This window comes from Lampetra planeri, chromosome 2 (assembly GCF_965212315.1).
Source record: "Lampetra planeri chromosome 2, kcLamPlan1.2.h2, whole genome shotgun sequence".
Lineage (NCBI taxonomy): Eukaryota > Metazoa > Chordata > Hyperoartia > Petromyzontiformes > Petromyzontidae > Lampetra > Lampetra planeri.
This window is the reverse complement of record NC_136108.1, coordinates 34022670-34049165: the sequence shown is the minus strand read 5'-3', so window position 1 is coordinate 34049165 and position 26496 is coordinate 34022670. Positions and strand designations below refer to the sequence as shown.

The 26496-nt window shown below is 51.1% G+C and overlaps 1 protein-coding gene across 1 annotated transcript in view; it reads right to left on the bottom strand.

Moving 5' to 3' along the window:
• LOC144732426 (angiopoietin-2-like) overlaps positions 1–21653 on the bottom strand; it is a 43743-nt gene extending 22090 nt beyond the window's left edge. The window contains exon 1 of the mRNA XM_078613915.1: positions 19969–21653. Coding sequence (XP_078470041.1) covers positions 19969–20412 — 444 coding nt within the window. The 5' untranslated portion in view covers positions 20413–21653. The remainder of the gene's footprint in view (positions 1–19968) is intronic.
• Between the last annotated feature and the right edge of the window lie 4843 nt (positions 21654–26496).

The following is a 26496-nucleotide window of genomic DNA, read 5'->3' as shown; positions in this document are numbered from 1 at the left end:
GCACGGCGTTTGTGTCGCGCCGATTCCCGCACGAATATCGATCGTCAACGTCCTCCTCCCCTCGTGGATTGACAGCGATAGCGCGTTCAGGAAAAAAAGTAACCGAGAAAAAATGCAAAACAGCAACAACAACAACAAAAGAATACCAATAGAAGCGAGAGAGTGAGCGAGAGAGTGAACGAGAGAGTGAGCGAGAGAGCGAGCGAGAGGTAGGGGTTTACATAAAGCAAAGTTTAAAAATGTTAATTTAATAAAAAAAAAATTACGAAATGATGAACGAAGCAAAGTGCCGAATACACCGAGCATCTTCTTGTTTCCACTGATCTAAAAAAAATTAACCAGTCGAGAAGTGTTGTAACTGCCGGCTGTGGTACTCTTGACAAACATGCAAGAACTACATTCACCTGCCTGGAAAACGTCCAATAATCACAATGAGGCTATGTTTTTTACTTCTTAGGTGGCAACTTGACACACACACGCACACGCGATCATGCATGCTCTCTGTTGTGTCCTGTGCGATATCGGCAAAGGTGCAGCCCTGCAATTGCCTGCTCACGCCACTGCTGGTGAAAGGGTCTCCACTGGAGGGAGCTCTCTCTCTCTCTCTCGAGAGAGAGAGAGCCTCGTGCAGAGGTTATTTTGGCCTCGTCTCCCACGCCGGCCGGATGTCTTTGACGAGTTGCGAGTACCGACACTTTACCCCATCTGCCGATCAACGGACGGTGGAGTTCCCACGTACACTGCCTGGATGGACAGAGGCCCTGGGTGTGTGGCGGGCGCGCGGGCGAGTTAAGAAACTCGCCCCAATGTTTTAACTGCCACGCCGGGAGATCAGCTCGGCAACTCGTGGCTCGCAAGTCGCGTGCGCTGACCGTGGCACCGTTGCAGCACGCAGACATCCGTCTGGACTCTCCAGGGGGCCTTTGACCACGGCGAAACCGATTCACTTCGCCCACCCAACTTATTCCTGTCCCAAAAAATTGTTAGACGTTTAATTCTTTTTTAATAAAATATATTTGAATAAATATTTTCGACAGAGCCGTTCCCCACCCCCCACGCCCCCACTTCTTAGGGCATGAGAACAAAGCGATACCTTGTGATATATATATAACTAACCGGGTCTCGGGCGAGAGGCCCTGTTATTCCAGCAAAACGCTTCGTCCATCGCCCCAGTCGCCTTCCTCATAATTAACGGAACTACATCAAGGGGACGCGGCGCAGCACGGGGGCAGTCAGGGATTTGGCTCGCTCTGGGAGATTTTTTTTCGTCTTCTCTTTTGCACCAGATTCATACAAACCCGCCCCCCCCCCCCCCATGGGCGCAGAGACTATGCACAGCTTACAAAGCGCAGGCTGAGATGGAAGCTGCTTACCCGTCCCACCCAACCCACCCGCCTATTCACTATAGTCAATCGGTCAATATCCTTTATTTAACCAGGAGATGGAATAAACCCGTTGAGACTCGTGGAACAACAGCGTTGCCTCCCTGGCCAGGGCGACAATCTATGCATGTGATGTATGTTGCACTTCTTGCGCACCGCACGTAGCCAACCGGTGCTACTCGGAGTTGCTGGTGGATAAATGTCGAGACGATTGAATTGCACAATGTTGTCATTGTTTGTTTTACCAATCTGGACAAAACATTGAATGATAATTTAACACGAATTCACGTGAGGTTAAGTACCACAGAGAGGAACGATTTCCAACCTTCCGTTCATCGTGCACCAACTACGAGTCCTACGAACTGTCCCAGTGCCCAAATCAGCACGGAAATCTGTTAAAAAGAGCTTTATATACAATCGGATTCCTCCAGTATAAATATACATTCTGATTCTGAGCATGCCCGGAATTATATTTTACCGATCCAGATTTTTTTTCAATTACTGACCGATTGGATTTCGGCAAAACGTTTGAAAAATTCCCAAACTCTATTTACATTTCCACGTAGTTCCTAATGTGAATCCGCTGCCAAAGACGCGTAAGCCAGGCAACAAAACATAACCCCGCCGTAAATTAAAATACGGCGCAACGTTACATATCCGACTCGCTGGGGACACGTGCAAAAGTTCAGACACGACACGTGACCACCTCCAGACGACGACTCTGACACTCCGTACACCGCGTGGGTGTCGGAGGCGCATCATGAAATGGCCACGTGGGATAAGTGGCGGTGGGACACGTGACGTCGCTTGCCGCTGCGTTTAATCCACGCGCTGTTTTCGTGCCACGGGCATGTGAAGGGTGCCGTTGCTCGGTGCTCGAATGAATAACTTCAGAGCTCGCATACACCGACATACTCACGCTACAGGGCAGATATCCCCACCACCCACCCGCGCTGCCTATTTGTATTCGTAACTTGACTCTGCAATCCGCTACCGCCTCTTTTTTTCCTCTTCATGAGCGCCCTCCTCGCCATCTCTCCCCACCCCCCCTTCTCTGCTCATCCCCATGGCAGCATCAAATCGCAGGGGGTGCCAGCACCGTCACACAAAGATCTGAGTCATTGTTGGTGCCTCGTGAAACAAAAAAAAAACATTGAGCTGTATACCGGGCACGGATTTGATTAAAGACGGCGGGGAAGCCAGGGACCGAGGCAACAACCGCTCCGTTTTAACTGATCTGTCGGATCAAAGTTTTGCGTCGCTGCTGCACTTGGAATGTGTATCTAGTTTTCTCAACACGGTGGCGAGATGTTACCTACCTCGCCTCGTATGCAGGAGTTCGTGGGTTCGATCCCGACGCTGACACTCGTAAATTTGGAGTTTGCATGTTCCCCCCCGTGATCGCGTGAAATCCCCTCCACATTTAAAATCAACATTCGTTAAGAATATTTGGTTGATAGAAATGTCCACATGCTAAGCCACTTCGTTGAACTATTATGTGTGCCCAAGTCGCTTCTGGAAAAGAGCTATTTGGCTCAGTGGGCCTTACCTGGTAAAATAAAAATAGTAATTAAAAAATACAAATTTCTCATTCAAGGCGACGCGCTCAAAATTAAAATGCCATTAGTGGCTACGGAGCTGTAGGGCGTCTGGCTTGTTATGCGTGGGTTTGTCACAATGAAAACACAGTTTTCGAGTTTATATTTCATCCTTAATGCAGTACTCGTCTATACTGCATGTGTCTGCGCTATGTTCAGGAGATAAATGCCAATGTCGAGGTCTGCTAGCCACGACGAGAGGGCTTCAGGAGAGATTTTGTGTAAATCTTCGAATCTTCCTCCTCCTCCGTCGAAGGTGGGTGATGGTAGCATTCTCATAGGCCGGCCCTGTCACGTGTTTCGTGTCACGTTGAACACAACTAATACCGCCATCAAGGCGAAATGTACGTCGCTAATGCATGGCAAAGAACCAAAAACCTGACAAACCCCCTCTAAATTACGGTGTTTTCACGAACTCATGTGCTGTAAGTGCAGCATTACGGGTCATGGAATACATTAATTCCTCTGCGTTTTGCACCTCCGCGTTGATTACAATTAAATATATTTAAGGCCATCAACCAATTGCCAATTGCTCCATCTAACAAACCCTCGGCGGGTTTCAATCTCCTGTGGTCTCACCAGCAGAAGGCGGCTTGCTGAACAAAGGGAGGCGTTCGAGGCACCCTATCGGTAAGGAGGGCTCCCTCTAAACGACGCAGGCCCATCCGAGTGCTGTCCAGGCTCAAAACCTGCTTAGCTCTCAAGAAACTGAAGAGATCGTGGCACATTCCAGGTGATTTTGGTCAACGCAGCATCAATAATCAGTGCGAAGTGGTGGTGTTGACGTGCATAAAAAAAATGCATTCTTATTAACCGACTGTGTAATCATTCGGGGGCATAGCTGCTAGAAAGTTACTTATTGACGTGGACGCTTAGAGTATTCATATATTGAATTCCTCTAGTCTATATGCTATTACCAACGTGTCTGAAGTGTGTTACATTGCTGTACGTTCTCGACTGTGACATGTGGCTCGCAAACTTGGCAAAAGGCACATTTTTAAAATATAAAAAATAAACAATAGCTGGAAATTGCACAAATATGCGTGGAGGGGTTCACTCCGTCGAATCGCACTGAGAGACAGAAAGCAGAGCAAAGTGGATTTGAGAATGTGCGCAAGTTCGTTGCATCGCGTAAGCCGCCGAAGCGGGTTTGGGCAGGACACGTCGCCTCGAAAAGATGCTGAACTTGCGTTGAACTTCTTTCGCATCGTACGCAGCCAACCGTGCTAATCGGAGGTGCGGGGAAGAACAACAAACGAAAGACAGAAGAGTTTGACGATGACCGTGAGCGCCAAGGATGCTGACGCGGTGTAACGGTTAGTGGCGAGCTGGACTTGCAATCCTGGCCACGTGCATAATCCAGCGAGGGTTGGTGGATGACCGCGCGGATGGTGTGAGCTTCCTTTCCCGTGGGCGTCGAGGTGCCATACCCTCGCCCGCCAGGAGAAGGCGGTACAGCGAGTGGACTAATCGCCATCAGTTTCCATCCGTACGGGGATAGAGTGTTGCCCCCTCGCACGCGTGGGTTTTCTGTGGCTGCTCCGGTTTCATCCTGTTTATATAACAATCACTCGTTGTTAATTGTCTGAAAGCATCTTGAAACACCCCCCACCCCACCCAATGTAGCAGCAAGACCCTCCTGAAAAAGAGTCCAATGACTAAAGTGCAGCTCTTCAAAAGTAATAAAAAAAATATTTTAAGTAAATTGCAGAGGTCTGCACATTTACCTTCTCATTCCTCCACGAGGAGACCCCCGGTCCAAACGCTGCGGCTGCATTTCACAAGTTCGATGACCCCGCAGGGAGCGCACGTTGAGCAGCAGTCGACAGTGGAGGGGCGATTGCCTCCGTCAGGTCGGTGCGGAGTGCCTCTCCGAGCCTTCAACTCTAGGGGGGAGGTTTCAGCCAGCCTGAAGTGCTTCGCTTTTAAAGCTTTCGTGACTGCAGGGATTCGTCTTCTTGGTTCTTTCGGTAAAGTCACGTAGAAGGGAAATAATAAAATAATCAAAATAAAACATAATAAAATAATTCTCACGACGTTTCGGCCACAACGCAAGCAGCCGTCCTCAGGTGAGAGAACCAAGAAGATGCTTCGCGTTCTCACGAAAGGAATCGCTCCTTGCACTCTCTCGGCGTCAACTCTTCAGAGGCCGCACCGCCTGACCCTGAGGGGCAGGCGGTTGGCAAGGGGTGGAGGGAGCGGCCGAGCAACGCACGTGCCGGTGTTGCTTCAGCTGACGACTCCGTCGGCATTGTTGCGTCAGTGGTCGTCGCGTTAATGCCGAAGAACTCTTTCTTTGGAGCAGATTGTCGAGAATCGGCGCAAAACGAAACTGCAGATAAGTGAATTAGCCGGCACGCAGCTTCTGCTGCTGCCGCCGCTTGCGAATTCATATTCGGTGCCAAATCACAGCTGCTGTGGATGAAGAATTACCTGATCGATGGATAAATAATTACCGGATCGATATGGGATTTCTCCAAACGTGAACAATGTTTTACTCATCCATTGAGGGGGGAGGGGGAGAGGGGCACCCTAAGCAGACACATTATTTCGGGGGCCCGGCCTTTCACAATTTTGAAATCCTGAGAGAGATGACAAAATAAATATCGGCACGGGATATGGATCTCGTGTTCGAAGATAAATATCGACAAACACAGAGATGCGGTGAGATGGATGAGAGATGCAAACGAGATAGAGATGAGAGATTTACAAGATCACACTCATTACTTACGAGTTCGAACTAATTACGCGTAAAGTGCATGCCAAATGAATCCAAACGCCTCGCTGATCTCATCAATAAGCTCGAAGCCATCACGCGACACTCCGGTCATCCTCGCAGCAGCACCGGCGGCTTTTGGCTGCTGGCCATCGAACAAAGACGGCCACCGCATCGCGCGGCGCTCTCAGATGCGCTCCTGCGGCCGTCTGGAACGTTCCTCCTTCCGATATCAGGAAGCCACTGGGAGCTGTGCTCCATCGGGGCACCAAAGCGTTTTGCTCGATCTGCTTGAGCCTGGCGCTGCAACCAACAGGAATTGATTGTCGTCTTGTTTTGACAGCGACAGTAAAACGTTGATCTGAACGTCGGGAAAGCCTTCCTGTCGCTGCCGTGTCAATCTCCCTCGCCCTCTCGTGGCCGCGCGTTTGCTGACCACTTCCGAGCGCTGCGGCTACAAAGCCCCGCGGCTCGCGGCTCGCGTCGACGGGGACTCCGTTCGTCGGATCGGTCCGCGGTGTTCGCGGTTGAACCCGACCGCTACGTGCTCAAAGTCACGGCTCTGACACAAAAAAAGCACAAACCTCATGACGCGCGCCCCCTCCTCCTCCTCCACCTCCTCCTACCCCCCTCGTGATCATTGAGGCGCTCATTCTTACACCGAGGGTTTTTTTTCTTTACAAAGCCGCGCGGGTGGTGGGGGGAGGGGGGAACGCCGCTCCGTGCATTAAAAACCAAAAACATCTTAACCCGACGACGGTCTGAGCCCCACTCTGGGGCCTGTCGACTGCTCCGCCGCGATCTACATCATCTGGCCCATTCTTGCGAGAGTCGGGGGGGGGGGTTGTTTTACCGTGCCCAGAGATTTTAAACGACACGGTTACATGCCTCTTTGGCAACGGTACAATACGCCGGCTTTTATTTTTCCGATGTACGCTTCTTCCTCTTCTTGTTCTTCGTCTTCGTTCGCTTTCCACATCTAACACTCGATATGTTTTAGCGATGTCTCAGAAAGTCCCCCCCCCCACCGCACCACCCCATGGCCCCGCGCCCTGTGTATCGCGAAGACAATTCGCGCTGCCAGAGAGCGCGTGCAGTCAACGCCTTTTGTGGCCCCGTCAACTCGCCCCCAATTCCCTTGCCGAACGCCGTTGTCAGCACGCCGTGGGATGACAGCGCTATCCAATTCGAGGATGTTGGGTGAAGTTATCGCGTTCTGCTCCGCAGCAATGAACCGCGATGGGTAAATAAACTCACTTTTAGACCCTCTTTGAGCACGCAATGTTATTCATAATAAAAGTTATTTTGGGTTAGAGCGCTTAAATATACCCACGACATTTTTATTGTAAAATGTTGTTTGGTTTACTCTTCAACACACCGGGGTGCTGAAGTAGTAACTGATTGGCACGTTTTGTTTAGGTGACAGACCGTACCGATTGGCCGTGTCGGGTGGTGGTGGGTTAACGACACATTTAACCCAAAATAACTTTTATTATGCATCACTTTGGACCACGGATGAGTGTGGCCTCCGATGTGATCTCGGGCTGCACCTCGTGTTGTCCAGCAATCATCTTCTGACGTTCATCGCTTCACGTCCTGGGAGCTGCTTTCACTTCCCCAGGAATCTTTCAGCAGATTAAACTTCGTTTATTAAACCACCACGATTCCTAAGCACACAGTGCCAAAGGCCCAAAAAAGCCAAGCGGTCAGCAACAAGCAGCACCGTTGAAGTTGTGACAGATAAGAGCTAATACGTGTTCTTGATTTGAGCGAGGTTGTGAGAACTTGGGGAAAGAGACGATGGGAGGGGAATTCCAAAGCGGAGCCGTGCGAGAGAGGAAGCAGAAAGAGAAGCAATGTGACCTGCAGTGTGGTGAGTGGGTGAGTGGATGAGTGAGTGAGTGAGTAGGTAGGTGAGTGGGTGAGTGAGCAAGTGGGTGAGTGAGTGGGTGAGTGAGTGTGCTTGTGACCTGCAGTGTGGTGAGTGGGTGAGTGGATGAGTGAGTGAGTAGGTAGGTGAGTGGGTGAGTGAGCAAGTGGGTGAGTGAGTGGGTGAGTGAGTGTGCTTGTGACCTGCAGTGTGGTGAGTGGGTGAGTGGATGAGTGAGTGAGTGAGTAGGTAGGTGAGTGGGTGAGTGAGTGAGCAAGTGGGTGAGTGAGCGGGTGAATGAGTGTGCTTATTGTGACCTGCAGTGTGGTGAGTGGGTGAGTGAGCAAGTGGGTGAGCGAGTGGGTGAGTGAGTGTGCTGTTGTGACCTGCAGTGTGGTGAGTGGGTGAGTGAGCAAGTGGGTGAGTGAGTGGGTGAGTGAGTGTGCTGTTGTGACCTGCAGTGTGGTGAGTGGGTGAGTGAGTGGGTGAGTGAGCGAGTGGGTGAGTGAGTGTGCTGTTGTGACCTGCAGTGTGGTGAGTGGGTGAGTGAGTGGGTGAGTGAGCGAGTGGGTGAGTGAGTGTGCTGTTGTGACCTGCAGTGTGGTGAGTGGGTGAGTGAGTGGGTGAGTGAGCGAGTGGGTGAGTGAGTGTGCTGTTGTGACCTGCAGTGTGGTGAGTGGGTGAGTGAGTGGGTGAGTGAGCGAGTGGGTGAGTGAGTGTGCTGTTGTGACCTGCAGTGTGGTGAGTGGGTGAGTGAGCAAGTGGGTGAGTGAGCGAGTGGGTGAGTGAGTGTGCTGTTGTGACCTGCAGTGTGGTGAGTGGGTGAGTGAGCAAGTGGGTGAGTGAGCGAGTGGGTGAGTGAGTGTGCTGTTGTGACCTGCAGTGTGGTGAGTGGGTGAGTGAGTGGGTGAGTGAGCGAGTGGGTGAGTGAGTGTGCTGTTGTGACCTGCAGTGTGGTGGTGGTGGTGGTGGTTGAACACAGCGTGGATGAGACGAAGTAGCCAATCCGACTGCCCGAGTCCTCAACGCGCGTGGAGGAATCAAGCAGTGCACAAGCTGCCAGCGCGTGCGGCAAAACGTCGGACTTTGTGCTGAACAAGACGCGGCACAGGCCAGACAAGGCATCGGAGAGCCAGCAAAGCACATCCGCGAAAAACTTGCGCAGATTAAGCGCCTGTTCATTGAAATGGCCTGGGCTCTTTGGCGATGGGAAGAGGGCATTGTGCCAGTCTCTCAGTGCTTCCGTTATCCTCGGTGGGACAGGCTCTGTGGCGAGTCGGGGGGCATTGTGTCAGTCACTCAGTGCGCCCGTTATCCTCAGGTCCTGTGGGGGTCCGTAGCTGCCAAAGTCGACTCACGGCCGTGACTCGCCCGCTGATGGGAATGCATCAAAGCGAACGGAGGCTGGTGCAGGCCACTCCCTCCCCCGCCCCCCGCCAGACAGAACAAGATCCTGAATAAGATCCTGAGTAAGATACTGAATAAGATATAGTGCGAGAAGTGAGAGAGTCTGCGACCAAAACTACGGAGGGTTTTTTTTCTCTTCGCGGTTTCGCCGTTGTGCTGTGTAACCCAGCAAAGTGTGAGCTGGCACAACGCGGAGACCTTCACAGCTCATCGGATTCCCCTAAGATAAATACGTGATTTCTGATTCAAAACGCCGAGCAGTCGGAGTCACGTTCATTTAACACGTAGGCTTTCGCGACCAATATAATTACAATACCCCCCCTCTCCTTGCCTCGAATCACTGCACCAGATTTAATTGATTTAAATGATGACGTCACCCTGAGGCTGCTTTATTTAAGAACGGAAGCAACAGGAGAACTTCACCATTCTTGCCCGATGAAGCTGATTGTAATTATCAGCGAAACGTCGTACTCAAATTTTAAAATGCTGTTCATCCTCTCTTCAGCACACCGGTGGGCTAAAGAAGTGAATTATTCTGTCCTTTGAAAACGTGACACATTTTTTACTGTTTGGCCGTGTCGGGTGGTGGAGGGTTACGACACATTTATAAATAACGCGATCTGACCCAAAAATCTATATTATGAATGACGTTCATTTCACGAAACCTCCGAGTTTCACAACAGCGGAGCATTTTGTGTTGTTGTTGCAATTTCTATTCTCGCATTTTATGCGAGTTTCATTCCCGCCCCTGCTTCAGCCTAGAAAGGTCGCGTGCGTTGTTGCGTCTCGTCGGCATGCAACGAGCGATTTCATCGAATTAGCACGCGCGCGATGATGTCACACTGCCTCCTGGGTCTGAGGTCACCCCTGGAACGTTGAGCGAGGGACCTCTGCACGTGACTTCCCCCGCCTCGCCTCGCATCGCTTGACTCAACTGGTGGCCCTCGTCGGCACCGCCGTCGCTAATACAGCCAGTGGGGGCTGGGGAAGGTAGCGAATCGGGCGGTGTTCTTCATTGCTAAGGCTCCGTGGGCTTCTTGACGGCCCCTGGTGGTCGTCAGTGGGGGGGGGGGGGGCTGACGTGCCCCCCACGACAAAACACAAATGGTGAAAACGGCCCCCATCATCGTCGTCATCTTGCTGCTGTCAAAGCCCCAATGGTTTCAAATGGTGTGGAGGCCCCTTCCGAAAGTTCGGGAAGGCCCCCACCGGTGCAGGGGGATAATCACTCTTCGTGAGGTGTAACCCTTTGATTTTCTGAACATCATCGGTCATGATCAATCCACTGCTGGATGAAAGTCCGGTGATGGAATGGTACGAAAAAACGGGGAGACTTTAGGCGAGAGGGCAACCAGCGCGGAGATGGAGCAGTGAAGATTCGTCCCTGTGCTGGAGTGAAGATGGACGTTGACATCACAGGACCATGGGGCATTGAGGCATCGAGGAGGTCTTCATCCAGCATCAGGTAGACCATGGCCCATCGTGATGGACGTGAAGGACAGAGGGAGTGGCGTGCTAACGAATATCCTCCTCACCCGCACGATACCACTGGGATAAAAGCCACATCGTGACGCATTATTCCGTAACTGGAGCCCCCCCCCCCCCATAAAGTGAAAGGTGAAGAGGCAAAGGTGCATCCCTTCCACTGCTGGATCACGCCACTGGGTGGTTAAGTGAGTAAGTGGTTGAGTGAATGAGTGAGTGGTTGGTTGAGTGTGTGGTTGAGTGAATGAGTGGGTGGTTGGTTGAGTGTGTGGTTGAGTGAATGAGTGGGTGGTTGGTTGAGTTGGTGGGTGGTTGGGCGAGTGGGTGGTTGAGTGAATGAGTGGGTGGTTGGTTGAGTTGGTGGGTGGTTGGGCGAGTGTGTGGTTGAGTGAATGAGTGGGTGGTTGGTTGAGTTGGTGGGTGGTTGGGCGAGTGGGTGGTTGAGTGAATGAGTGAGTGGTTGGTTGAGTTGGTGGGTAGTTGGGCGAGTGTGTGGTTGAGTGAGTGAGTGTGTGGTTGTTTGAGTGGTTTGGTGGGGGGTTGGTTCAGTGAGTGAGTGGGTGGTTGATTGACTGGGTGGGTGAGTGAGTGGTTACGTGGGTGAGTAGTTGATTGAGTGGGTGGTTGATTGACTGGGTGGTTGGTTGAGTGAATGAGTGGTTGGTTGAGTGAGTGGGTGGTTGACTGACTGGGTGTGTGAATGAGTGAGAAGTCCCCTATGGAGAAGCACCGAGTAACAGGTTTGTGTGTGAGGATCTGACCGTTCAAGGATGGGGCTGCTCAGCCATCACTACCATCATCATCGAATGAAATGGACAGCGACGATGACGTTAAAAGCCCCACTTTCTAAACTTCGCGTCCATGTTTATTTTTGCGCTTTACATTTTTTTGCGATCGTTTGGAACAGAATTCTGTCACTTCTTTGCTTTGAGCTTCAGAAGGCAACTTTGAGCTTCAGAAGGCAAGGGCCCACGCAAGCACTTGCTCACTTTGACCGCTGTCGCTGATTAATGAGCGCGTGTTAGTTTGCGAGCGTATGGCACGCTGAGGAGCGGTGGCGCAGCGGTTAGCGCAACGCCGCACCACGAACCTGCTGGCTCCGAGTTCGATTCCCGCTCACGGGCCAACACCAGCGATGATTATTTGCAACGGTCAAGCGCCTCCCCTAAGGTCGATTCAGCCTCAAATGAGTACCTGGTGTGGTGTGTAAACATCGCCACTTGGGAGACAAAGGCGGCCGGGCGTGGTGCTGGCCACCCACCCCCTCGTGTGCCGCATTAGCCCGCATAGGTGCTACTCACTAACAGCACTTTCCCCAAATGTCTGTAAAGGCTATACGGGGGGTCTTTGTATTTGTATGGTGCTATAACACTTCCGCTCGACCATATGCGCTTTCTCACAAAAAAAACAAGGCAGCTTTCATCAACTGACAACCCTATCGAGCTTACACACGCATGCACATATATACACACACACAAGTGAACACACACAAACACACGTGCACTGCACATACCAACTCTGCATGCAACGTTGGACCGATGTTGGTTACGTGGTTGGAAATGTTGGAGCAAAGTTGGCCCAATTCTGGCCCAACATTCCACACAAACTGGGTAATATGCATGTGCACACACACGTGCCCTTGTGTATGTATACGTCCACACGTAGACAAGTCGTGGCTTTGTTGTTGTTGTATATACACATTTACACACATACAACAACCGCCACTCGCCACGAAGTGACGTCACCACAGCGCTAGTGCCAGGCTAGGTGCACTTTGTGGCCACGTCAATTGTCGAAGGCTCGCTGGTGGCAGGAGGTCAGGGGTCAGATCCAGGTGTTAGGGTTAACTGAGATGACTGACATATCCACCACCTGTGCTCCCCACTGTGTCACACACACACACAAGGCATATTTTGCAACTGCAAACCCCATAAAGCGCGTACACACACATGCACATGTGTGTGTGTATGCGCACACACATACACACACGTGAAACTCATACCCACACATACGCACACGTGAAACTCATACCCACGCATACACACACGTGAAACTCATACCCACACACACACACACGTGAAACTCATACCCACACATACACAAATGACAGAGATTCCCCTGGACAGTATAGCCTTCGCAAGCTGTTGGGGCAATAGCTTGTAAGCAAGTACACAAAGACAAAGATCTCCCGGATAGGCTACACAGACTCTTGGGGCAAGTGCTGTAAATGAGCGCCTATGATGGTTGGCACGGCACACGAGGGGGTGGGCGGTCAGCACCACGCCCGGCCGCCTTTGTCTTGCCCGTGGCAACATTTTACACACCGGACCAGGTACGAATTTAAGGCTGAGCCGACCTAGAGGAGGCCCAGAACCGGTTCAGATAGAATTAATCATCACTATTGTTGGCCATGAGTGGGACTCTAACACACACGTGCGCACACGCACGCGCGTGTGGTATTATTATTATTATTATACAAACATAGTCAAGACTGCTTACTAAGCAAGCACATGGGGCACTTGCAAAGCTCAGAGAGCCACGGGGAAGAGACGGGAGTGAGTTCCCCACCCCCCCCCCCTTCTGCGTGTTCATAACCCCGTTGCCTTCTAAAGTCCGTGGAGGGCGCGTTAGTGAATAACCTATACGCCGGGGACAGCCTCGCTGACAAAGCCCGTGGCGGTCAAGCGGTGCGTGCTGTCTGTCGCCGCCACTCGCGGGCTACGGCGGAATGAATCTGGCCAGATGGCCTCATATTCTCGCACTTTGGGTGAAGGGGGGGGGGGCTCGAGTGTGGCCTCCTCCCCCCCACCCCCACACTCGGGGGTCATCTCGGTCTTGCGTCAGCCGTTGAGTCTGCGCAGACAGCGGCTCGCTACGACAAGCCCTAATTTCTCAGTTGTTTCTGCAAGAGGCGCTGTAAAAGCGGTATCGAACGAGGGCCGTGGAAATCACGTCGAGGCGGGGGTCGATCACGATGACGTGGTGCAGGTGTGGTCGGTGTTCGCTCACCCCGTGCGTGGAGTTACGGAACGGGGATCGATAGAAACGAAGAGCGATTTCCATTCCACGCTCAACCCCGGCAGTGCCTGAGCATATTGACACTTACAAGGCGGAGAGGAAAGTGGAAAAAAATGACGAAATGCGCGGTGGACACCTAGAGTAAGAGGGGGCTATCTGCCCCATGGATCGTGATGACGATGATGATGACGATGATGCTTAACCCCATGCTAGATCGCATGCTTCAAAATCCGCGACGGCTCATTGGCTACGAAATGACTCGTGCACGCGGTGACCCCTCCATCTATCCCGGACTCGATCTGTGGCGGTCCACAGCTCCGCCTTGTAAGTTAAAATCTCCCGAAAGATTAGTCGGTCAATCTGACCGGCTCGATGGACTTCCTCCTGCTGCGATGACCGGTACCCAACAAACTTCGTCAGTCTTGCCGCTTGCGTTCAATTTAGTGCGTTATTCATGATAAAGGTTTTTCTTGGGTTAGATCGCGTAAGTATAAATGTGTCGTAAACTTCCAGCACCCGACACACCCAGTAAGGTTTGTCATGTAAACATCGCGCCAGTTCGTCTACTACTTCAGCCCAGCGGTGTGTTGGAGAGTAAATCCACAACATTTACAATTTGAGTAGTACGACGAGTTATGTAAGACAAGCGTTAATGATGAACGGATGCTGCCACGGTGCGTAACGATTAGCTCACGACACTTGCAAATCCTCTAGGTCGACTCAGCCTCAAATGGAGCGATGTGTAAACATTGGACAATAAGGAGACAAAGGCGGCCGGGCGTGATGCTAGCTTACCCACCCGCTTCATATGTGCTCGCCATCAGCACTTGCCCCAGGAGTCTGTTAAGGCTACACGGTGCCTATTGTGTATTGGTCTCTATGTAAGGGTAGTGGGTGGAAGAAGCACATCATCGACGTGATGCCGACCCCCGCACTCGGACCGGTCTTCTTGGCTCAAAAGACGAACGCCTTGACGTCTGGGTTTGCTCATCGTTCAAAAAACTACCGGAGACGTCTCGTGTGTCGGCATTTCAGAGTAACTCCGTCGTCATCGTCAGATGTGTCCGTAGGTGTCCCTTCGGTTGGCCGAGTCGCATTTGGATGTAATTTCCTGCACTAAGAAAGCGAAAAGACCCCACTTATTTTTAGAATTCGCGTTTTTATACATTCTCGTCTCGTTCCACGTGTTTGTGATTTTTGCGGCTCACGCTGCGGTATTTATATAAAGTGCTTCCAAAAAAGCGCCGCGATTGAGCAGATTTTTTTCTATGTTTTTTACGCACTAAATGTTGGGTTGAAATAAAACATTTTGTGCGTTTGCGGAGAAAATAAAGTTTTTTTTTTACGAACATAACTATCGTGACATTTCACGGAAGCCAAGAGACAAAATCAAGGAGCTACAAAGTGGTCGTTTGTTTGTAATGAAACAGGAGAAATAACTCAAACCATCTCCAAGCGAAATCGCCCTTTTTTATTTCAATAACTCTTTCATGTCCGTTCGGTTTGTGCGGCATGTCGCCAGGCATGACGTTCCGATGGTGCCGTTCCCTCTCGCGGGGAGCTTCCGCAGCAACTGTTCCCCTTTGCCGAGCATGCTCTCGGCACGAGGAACGAAACGTCGGACCACATCGTGCGGACGCAAACCCGAAAACGCATCGGAAAGACGTACGGCACAACCGTTTTGTTTGAGTAAGTTGAGTAACTTTACATTTTACGAGGTGGGGTCGTTACGCTGCAACGACCACTACTGGAGCAGTGTGCTGTGATTTGTGCTTTCGACTTCATTCTACAAAAAAAGAGACGAAGAGGCCGTGTAACATTTCGTGTCGATCGTGAGTGCGATAACAGAGACGCCACTTTATGTAAATTAAACATTTACATTGTCCTTCGGGGAAATGTAATTAATGGGACGCAGTGGCACCTCTAGTCCACACTTTGATCGATAGCCATCTCTGCTGGACTGCCGAGATCTCTCCAGGACCTCCGATTATCACGGTTGGCTACGTACGGTGGCGAACGGAGTTCAACACACACACACTGACATCTAGATTGACACTGACAACTGTTCATCATGTCCCGTCGCAGAAGGAAGTTGCCACGTAGCGGCACTTAATTTGAATAAAAATTAGGGAATCGGAAAAATCCGTTTAGTGGATGGCTGCGTGCGCCTTCCACATTCCACGGTCAACGGGGGGTTTTGCTTTTAGAAAAGTGACCACGATTAATAAATTACGCCGGACCTCGAGCGATACGCTTACGTAAACCCCATTACAGTGCAGCACGCCTGACTTGGTGACGCGTATGTCACGACTCGAGTAAACTGTGAACGAGTATCGACTTTCGCGCTTCCATTGGGTCACGATATCCTCGCCGTGACTTGCGATGCGTTCCTCCGAAAATGACAGTAAGCGAAGTAGTGTTAGAATTAATAAAATATATGTATCGGTTGCCCTGAAAATGTATTCCCACCGGTGGTGCATTTGTTCCGCTCTACTTATTTGTGCCGCTTGAGGAGAGGGGATCAATGCAAGGGCCACGTGCTACACTGGTGGAGACAAAGTTGAGACCGAGCACAGAGAGTGAGTGGCAAGCGAATTGCTGCACTTAAAATTGAGCAACAGCTTTACCATGAAGTTTGGAGAGTGGGTCTTAAACTTAACGTTTTTGTTGCGTCGAAAATTCACGGCTATAGACTTACACGCACACGAAGACATTATTTGAGACAAAATCTTAAGGAGGGTACAGATATTTAAAGGGGCAAGGTAATGTTCCTGAATGTTGGTTCCTAGAGGGTAATGAATATTCAGTGAAGAACAAATATTGTATGGCTTATCCGCTGCTAGATGAAGCCCTATCCACGTGATCGCCATCTGTCATCAGTCTCAGAATGCAACAATCAATCCATCTCGTGGTTGCTGGATGGCACATGTTTGTGAAACTCCCAGCAATGATGCGCTGCAGAGTGACATCGACATGACAGTCACAGACGATGGATTCTGAAATCGTTCCGTGATGGGTATGTGAGTGTTGTCCCTCCACGTGCCGTGGGGCATCTCCAGACACTCCAGTGGCTTCCTGCTTGCCAAACGCAGCCCACGCGGCAGAGGCCTCCTGAAAAAATGTCTCTTAAGACTCGGGTGAGATTTTCTCAGCCGTATTATGAAGTGCATCTTTTACTTGTAATTCTCCTAAACAGCACCTACACAGAATATAATTCAATACGGTATATCGGTGATTAGTGAACATCGTTGAAAGGAAGGACAATTTTGCACCTCCCCGGACGTTTAACTGTCTGCAACAACACTGCAATGTTTCGATTTAAAGCTTTCGTGACTGCAGGGATTCATCTTCTTGGTTCTTTCGGTAAAGTCACGTAGAAGGGAAGTAATAAAATAATAAAAATAAAACATAATAAAATAATTATCATGACGTTTCGGCCACAACGCAAGCAGCCGTCCTCAGGTGAAGACCAGGTCTGAGGACGTGACTTTACCGAAAGAACCAAGAAGATGAACACTGCAATGCTTTTCCCGAAACGTCACCTATTATATATATTTCCCTTGCACGACCACGCGGTGTTATTGATGAATGTGTTCGTGTTTTGTTTTGTTAAGCGTGCCTTGTGCACCACTGCCAACGCAGCAGCAGCAGCAACATAATTCGTTTTAACTTCCTGGGCTGCTTTTTCCGAGTGCCAAGTATAATTGATCTCTCAAAGGCAACACACTCGCACGCACACACGGAAAATATACAACTTTTAAATGCACGCAAATGCACAGGATCCGAGTAGTTAGGCTTGTGGTGTATTACTATCTTTTAAGTGTGGCCGCTTGTTTGAGTGGTTAATTGTGGTGGTGGTGGTGGTCGAGACGGAGTGACAACCAATGGAGGGCATAGACACGTGACTGAGCACGTGCGCCAAGGAGATGGAGCTGTGAAATGAGATCGCGCGCAGCAGCTCGTCGGATTATCGCGTCGCGACACCACGAGAGATGGCGACAGCTTCGGGTTGGGTGGGGGAGGCCTTCATCTAGCAGCGGATAGATTAAGGCTCACATTGATTGTGATGATGATGATGATGATCAAGATGAGTGGGTGGTGCAGTTCTATAACATAGCCTCGGCGCCTTGAAACCATTTGGTCAGCCTCACTGAAGAGCACACATTCCTTAAAATCATCGCATAATATGTTTATGCATTCAAAAATATGCAGGGTTGCCATGAAAAGCAAATCAGAAGTTCAAAGAAAATTGCTTGGCAGATGTTTACGGCGCGTGTACTCTTCCAACCCCCTTCCGTCTGTGCGTTCAGAGGCAACAGACGCGCAGCTGTTTGCCTCGATCCCGATGAAGTGTTAATTTGGAAGAGGCAGGGGGACGGTGTCGCTGTGAACCCGCTCGTGACCGATATCCCTTTGGTCGGCGGAGCTCCGTCAATTACGTTGCAAACAGTTAAAGCAACGTCGACATTTTCTGCCGGTGGGGGGTGGGGGGTCTTTTTGAAGAACCACCATTTCTGTGAAATTATGCACGCGCAAAAAACAAAAATCCGCTGCCAAAAACAAAAAATGCAGCCTAAACTAAACAAGAGGGGAAGTGAAACATCGCAGGCGTTATTAACGTCGCACTTAATTCTATCGGCGACTTAATGACCGTTCGCGAAATGCCCGAATTGTCGCTTTCAGCCATTTGGCGGTTTTTGGCCGATCACCTTGATGATGGTGATCACTCCAACAACAACGGAGGGCGGAGGAGCGACGCTGACAACAACGAGCGGAGCGCCGGGTGGATAAAGCACAGCAAGTTGGTACTGTAGGGGGCACAGGTGGTGCATCAGCCAGTCATCTCGGTCATCTCGGTCAGTCGACCCGTGGCACCTGGGTCTGCCCCGTGACCTCCTGCCAGCGGGCGTTCGACACTTCACGTGGCCTCAAGGTGCACATGGCCTGGCACAAGTGTCGTGGTGACGTCACCGCCACTTAGTGGCGAATGGCGGTTGTTGTTGTTGGTGGTGGTGCAGAAAGCTGCGTCGCGCGAGACGGATCGCCGTCGGACAGGAAAGAAAATAAGGAAGAAAGCAAGGGGGGTGGTGGGGGGTGATGGTGGGGGTGGTGGGGGTGGTGGGGGGTGATGGGGGTGGTGGGGGGGGCAACCTCCCACGGACAGGGAGCCGGGCGACTTGGAGAGAGTGGCATTTCAGCGCCGCGAGCCGCACGTCCGTGGCGGTGGTGGGCCCTCGTCCCGCGGGCTCACCAATTACACACATCGTTAGCTGCTGCAGCTGTTAGGTGCCTGGGGTAGGTGGCGGGGGAGGGTTGGCTGCTCCCGTGCCAGGGGCGCGTGCCGCGTGCATGTGCAGCCAGAGGTTAATGCGGGATGAGGCCGGCACGGGCCAGCCTCAGCCAGCGGTTGTGGATTTAGATTTTTTTCTATGTAGATTTGAAGCTTTTTTGACTGCAAGGATTCATATTCTTGGGTTTTTTCGGTAAAGTCACGTAGATACGAAATTAAAATAAAAAAAAGTAAAATAAAAATAAAATAAAAATCACGACGTTTTTCGGAGGCAACACAAGCCTCCGTCTTCAGGTGGAACCGTCACAGCACGCTCGCTGTATCAAGTAAATGATACAGCTATCGTGCTGTGACGGTTCCACCTGAAGACGGAGGCTTGTGCTGCCTCCGAAAAACGTCGTGATTTTTATTTTATTTTTATTTTACTTTTTTTAATTTTAATTTTAATTTCTTATCTACGTGACTTTACCGAAAAAACCAAGAATATTCCTCCTACGTGTGTGTGCGCGCGTGTGTCTAATTGACGCCGGCTGACATTATTGCTTGAGTCGACTTTCAACGGCGACGGCGTTCCACGGGGGCCTTGTGCTCATCACGAAGACCGATTTTGCCGAGTCCAAGAGACTCCACAAATTAAGTGACAGGGTTCACCCCTGTTCCCTACAGAGGGCTGCAAGGCTCTCACACTCTGCATCGCTGCTCCTGGAAAGACCTCGGCTGGCCAGCAGAGATGACCAGTGGTCGCAGTATGGGCTAGAGGCGCGCTGCTCCCAGTTGAATTGGAATTTCCCCGAAGCTCAATGTGTAATCATGTCTATGAAATGAATTAACGAAACGCATATGGAGAAATGCCACTGCGTAGTCGTGCGTGCGTAGCTCTGCTACCTGCCCGAGGTTTCACTCTACACGGTCCGGAGCTGAATGTTAATCTCCGAGCACCTGGGGCGAAACGTCGGACTAATCGGGCAGAACAACACGTGACTCAATCCGACAACTCACCGGAGAGCGTTATGACGTGTGATCGTGATCGTTGCCCAGTCAGCTAACTCCGCAGGTAGGGGGGGAGTGTGGGCGAGCGTCTACAACAGATGGGAGGCTCTCAGTTCAGTGCGGGCTGCAGCCCAACAGCAGGTCGAGCGCGCGCGCGCGCCAGCAGTTGGGGGGGGGGGGTGGCGAGCGCGAGCCCCGTATGAGCCGCCTACCTTGCGCAGCCAGTGCGTGTTGTTCTCCATCGCCACCTCCAGCTGCTGCAGGCGCTGCAGCGCCCAGTCGGGCTCGGCGGCGGCGGGGGGCGGGGGCGCGTCGCGCTGCAGGGCGTTGCCGCTGAGCGACGGCGACGGGAAGGGGGGGCCGCCCCCAGCCGCCGGGGCCGCCCTGCAGCCGGAGCCGGAGCCGTCCGCCGCCCCCACGAGCTCGGGCAGCAGGAAGGTGTAGGTGCAGGCGCCGTGCTGCAGCCGGTGGTAGCGCCGGCCCGAGGCGTCCACGCCTCCCGACGGGGAAGAGGCCGAGCCGATGGAGCGGCCGCCGCCGCCGGCGCGTGCCGAGGAGGCCCCCACGCCGACCTGGGCCCGCGCTCGGCACGCGCTCATCCCCAGCAGCAGCAGCAGGCAGCAGCTGGACAGCCGCGGCCCGTCCGGCACGGCCATGTGTCCTCGACGCGTCGTCCCGGCGGACGAGGAGGAGGCCCTCTGGATGAGCAGCGTTGGGCAGCGAACGCTGCTCCCGTGGCTCCGCTGTCTGCGTCGGTTTCTCTCTTTTCGTTCGTCCTACAAATCTGGCTGCTTCAGGTCCGCTAAGCTAATGGCAGCACTTCTGGAAGAGGTGCTTGCTTCTTAGATTGTTGGCTTTTGTTCGCCAGTGGCACTGCACAAATATCAAACGAAAAAAATAAACCGTGAAGAGCTCGTTTCGCACTAGTTGTTCAAAAGGTTAAATTCCGCGTGAATGCAAACGATGTAAGATGAAGATTTACAACAGCAGGAGTATTTTTCTGACCGTGGTCCTTCATAAAGCGTTGACAAGTCTGCATTGTATTTCCCTATCGCCAGCATCCAACAAGGTAATTAGGGTTGACCGTTTGTTTGCGTATAAGTCGTTGTTCGGGCACAGCTCTATCTTAATTAAACTTTGGCACCAAAAAAAAACGAATGTTGGGTACGCATTTTCCTTTCTAAGTGCCGGTGGAACAGAATGTTCACTGAAATGTCCTAACCGCAACGCTAAAACGCAGATGTGTTATCACACATTACGCAATGCCAGACAGGCGAGTGCTGACTGCAACCTCGAACGATCTGAGTGGCACAGGAAAAAGCAGAAAAATAAATCGATGCCCAGACGCAGACTTTGCTTTCTTGAGGCCCTCTCTGGCACCACGGAGAATAACGGAACGTCTTCCTCGCACCAAGGTGCAACCACACTGCGAATAATTGTCAACCCCCTGGAATGCTTGCCTCGTCTCGGTACGCAGCAGTCGATAACAAAAAAAAACGGGAACGCGTTCACAGAATACCGGCTTGATTAAGCAAACATCTACTGTTTCGTCTACATTCAGCCACAGATTAGCTGCAAAAACGTAATGCCATTTACTTCTCTCTCCCGGCCTCTGCCCACCCCACCCACGTAAAAGAAGAAGAAAAATTCTACACGCGATTAAAAAAAACCGTACTCTCAAACAGAGGCGAGCCAATCGCAGCCGACAGAGTGCTCCCCGCTACAAGTCCCGGCAGAAAACAGCGAGCCAAGAAAATTGGTCCCAAATCAGGGGAGCCGCTGTGGCATGCGGAGGAGCTTGCCAGTCTTGTGCCCACACAGAGAGGCAGCCCTCCCCTCTCTGCGCTGCCCAGCACTCCTGAAATACCCTGGCCCGGCACGGAAACTCTCCGAACGCTGTCACCGCCGCGGTGGGGAGAGGTTGGGCGCAGGCACCAGGGGGAGGAGGGGGGTGGTGGAGCCGCCCACATTCGCATTGACCGTAGCGCTGGACAACGCGGGGTCTGGGACCCAACCACAGAACGCCCCCACCGACCCTGCCTCGCTGAACCTCGCGTTGGCTCGCAGCCAGGGCCGGATTACGTCTGATGGGGAGGGGGGCGATGCGGTGGCGAGATGTTAATTGCCTCGCCTGGTATACAGGATGTTCGATCACAACCCTGACGCCTGCTCTATATTTGGAGTTTGCATGTCTCTCTCCTCTAGTTGGGGTGGATTTTTTCCCCCTACACATTTGGAATCAACATCACGCGTTTGGGGTATTAGGCTGCTGCTATACATTTCCACGTGATAAGCCACTTCGTTGAGCTATCATTTGTGGGCAGGTCGCTTCTGAAAAAGAGCTACACAGCTCCGTGGGCCTTTACCTTGGTAACATTTTAAAAAATATATGTTGATAGTTTGTGGGGTGGGGGGGGGAGTCCCCTCCGTGTCTGTTACATCCATTCCCTTGACTCTTCTACCACCACCCATACCCGATATTGCCACACACTTTGTTATTAATCCTTGGTGATTTCAGTTTCGGATTTTACGTGCGATGCACGAATTGTAAAGCCAACGGAAAGTAAAAAGAAATTGTCTGTAAATCATATATTTAGTGGCACGTAACTGGTGCTAACATGCACAGCGATTGCACAGCTTGAACAATTGACCTGTGGATATTCATCATTGTGCTGCGGTCTTGCGTTTCACCCACTAAGAGGCACTTTATATATTTCTATATATATTGGGGGGCCTTACGATGCAGCCCCCTAAACCCCCACCCCCCTCCCCCCAAGATGATCTGGCACTGCTAGCGGCAGCGGTGCCGCTAACCCAGAATCAGAATATTCATCTATTGACATTTTCTTAGGTTTTTTCGGTAAAGTCACGTAGGTAAAAACATTAAAATTAATAAAAGTAAAATAACATAAAAATCACGACGTTTATATATAAACGGAGTGGTAGCTCCTGCAATCTCTCATTTACTTGATACAGCTGTCGTGGCTGTGACGGTTCCACCTGAAGACGGAAGCTTGTGTTGCCTCCGAAACGTCGTGATTTTTATTTTATTTTACTTTTATTAATTTTAATGTTTTTACCTACGTGACTTTACCGAAATAACCTAAGAATATGAATCCTTGCAGTCACGAAAGCTTCAAATCTAGAATCATCTATTGAAATTTAGTCATAGTGGAGGAATCCGGTGAGCCATCAAGCTCTTTCTCACACACACGTGCCCGGCGTTGTTCGCAGATGTGTCGGGGGCGAACTCGCACATTGGGCTGACCGGAGGAAGTCGAGGGGGGGGGGGCAGGCAAATTGATGAGGTGGACGAATGTGTTGATGTATCTTCGCTGAGCCTTGCGATGAGGTCCGTATTTAATTAACTCTTTCGTTTTGATAACTGCTCAGAAATGCTGACACGGCAACTGGAAACGCGACCCGTGCAAGCTATGCACCCTTGGCTCGCGAGGGGTTTGTGCAGCTTTTGTTAATTACTCTTTGATGTTGCACTTCGTAGTTTCTTTTTTTGCGTTGCTCCACCCTTTCAGGGTGGCCGTGTCCCGCTTCCTTCGCGTGCTGCGGCCGTCGCGACGATCATACAACGCGTGTCGAGGAGGTGCAGTGGTGAGCCCACCGCACGGGCAACGCGGAGTTCGCCGGTTCGACTTCCCGGTGCGGCAGTTTATACAACGCTGCAGGTTTCTTCCATCTCACCCCACCCCCCTCCCTGCTACTGCATCTGTCCACCCAGCAGTATAGACGAGCAGAGCGCAGTCAGTCGATCGGCAGCTCGCGTGTGAGCAGTCACATCTTTTACAAGACGTTTGACCAGCGTGGAAGAGTCGGAGGTCCGTGGGGGGGGGGAGGTGGGAATACGCTCGCCAGCTCGATGTGGTGGAGGCCTCTTTGCCAGCAGCGGTGTGGGCGAGCGATTTGCGGGGTAGCGCCTTTTGCCGCTCGCGTGTCGAGAAGGCGAGCGAGGGTGACACGTGACGGCGGGACGTGGGGTCTGTGCAGACTCTGTGATTGAGATGGTAGAGAAACGCACGCTGGGAGTGACACTGAGAGACAGCAGCGAGAGGAGGCCACGTGGACGGCGAGTTGCAGGTGGCACGGAAGCCTTGCGCGAGTTAATAAATGGGGAGACCGATGGGGAGGGAATGGAATTCACGTTTCAGATTTTGACACGGAATTAATCACACGGCTCTTTAGTGTCTTCCTTTGTCCAACAGCGATTATAATTCATCACAGTTCTGATGAGTCCAGCAATGGGTTACCGACTACCGGGCTTGAGCAAGTTCAAAAGTAGAAAACGCCAACCAATTATGGGGCTTTTAATAGTTCTCCCATGTGTTTTAGGGTTGTGCCTCCTGGTGCTCAGCAGGATATCCGACTTTTTGCTCCAGGTGCTGGGAGCTGCTTCCGGCGCGAAACGTCGGAAATTGTGCCGAACGACACGCGGAATGACCTGAAAGCAACCCGCGAACCACTGGCGAAAGAAATAAAATAAAACAAAACTCCTACGCAGCACAGAGGAATTCAAATGAACGGCTTAAGATTTGAGGGAGGATTTGCAATATTGAAAAAAACAACGCGTTGCCAATTCGTAGAAAATTCGTTTGATTTTATTGCGTCCCTACAGAGCTGGGAATTTGGTAAACATCATTGGGTTGCTGAGGAGAGAGAGAGAGAAGCTCGTTTTCATTTATTTTGTTATTTATTTGAAAGCAACTCCCAAGCCTCCTCCTGCGGGTTTGACGACAGAGATTGGCACTGTGGCCTGGCAGCTCTCAACTGTGGCCTGACAGTCCTCACTCCACACAGCCCTCACTCCACACATCCCTCACTCCACACAGCGCTCACTGCACACAGCGCTCACTTGGCCTGACAGCTCTCACTCCACACAGCGGCACTGTTGCCTGGCTCCCTCTAGTGGGACTAAACATAACCCCCCCTCCTCCTCTCGCTACCTCGGGCTACAAACTCAACGGCATCTTCGGTGCTAATTCAGGCAATCGGTGTCAAATGCTCGCTAGGTTATTGTCTCCATTGTGCAGTTGGCCGCCGAATCGAAACAACAACAACAACAAGAAGAAGAGCCGTTGTCTTCGAATGATGTAATAATAATTTTAAAAAAAATCTCAAATATTTCAAGAGAGCCGCAATGCACTGCGTGTGGTGAACACGAGACGCGGTGGGTCCCGAATAAATCACGGTCACGTGTCTGTCCTTAATAAATCACGGTCACGTGGCCTCGGATCCGCAGGTTGCCCCCCCTCCCCTCGTATTTAGTGTGATCCATTTACAGACACCCACTCACATAATTCACAGGAATCACATTAAGAAGTATAGGCAATACCGGAAGTTTAAATATGATAGTAGTAGTAATGAGGTGGAGCAGTGGTGCAGCGGTTAGCGCACTAACACGATGAACCCGGCTACCTGAGTTCGATTCCCGACCACGGCTAACACCAGTGGGAAGAGATTTATAAATCCGCAAACTATGGGCCCTCACTCCACCAAACTCCTATGATGAGTGCCACGGTATGGGGAGGTGTTCATCCAGCAGTGGACTGACAGAGTAGCCGTGAGTTTTGTTGGACTTTACCGGATTCTCCACATTATAAGACACTCCGGAAAGTAAGACGCACCCCAGATGTTGTGTTAATAAAGTTATACAAATTTGGTCCCACACACGCACCGGACGATAAAACACACACACACCGCAAATCATTGCTTTAACGCACCAAGGGAGGGGAAAAAATGTGTGCATTCTATTCCGGAGAATATGGTAATAATATTAATGATAGTTATAATCTCCCATCGCGCCTGTCCCAGAGTGAACTCAGCTCTTGCTATCCAATTCGTATCACAGGTCTACAGAGTTAGAATTCATACATCATCCCAGAGGTCATTGTAGTGGTCTCAGATGTTTGAAGGGGTCTGGCACTTCAGGTCACCCCGCCTCGTAAATAAACGCCTGATGTGGCTTTATTTTTGGTTTGGGGGGGGCTGGGTGTTTCACGTCCTACTCACTTTCTACTCATTTTCTGTTGGAATACGCCGCCTGGGGCTGGAGGGGAACGTGATTTATAAACGCAGCAGAGTTGGAGCGGTTTGCATAGAGCGCGTTGTTGACCCAAGCTCAATATAGTCGTGTAATTGTGGGAAATAAATGTGCTGGGAATTGAAATATAAAAAAAAAACAGTGGACGGAGCCTCCTTTGGCTTGTTTAAACATTACATTGGGGTTTTATTTTTGTTCATTTCCATCCGCTTGCTATTCCACAAAGAGCACTTTAACTACTTTTATGAGGTGGCTATTTCACGTTCGCTCTTTAACATAGGAATAGCAATGTGGCACGAACTCTCTCTCTTTCTCTCCTCAAGCTCTCTCGTGGCGAGCAGACCTTAAGATTGGCATCTAACTCCCGAGCGGATCACTGCCACGCAAGAAGAGAATATCAGCTTCAAATGTTCATTCTCCATTCATCAGCTGGTGCTTGTCAATCCATGACTGGATGTTGAACTTTTTTCGCACCGCTCGTTTGCAGAGGTCCGTGGTTCGAATCAGGCGGCCGCCGCGGTTATTACTGCTGACTGACCACAATGATGCCACGCGCCGTCTGGAATTAAAAGATCCCGTGACGTCGTTCGCAAGAGCGGGGCGATCGTGCGAATTTTCCAAATTCGAAAGTTGCTCTCAAATTTCTCAATTGGGAGTATGCGTACAAAAATCATTGCCCTTCCCCCCC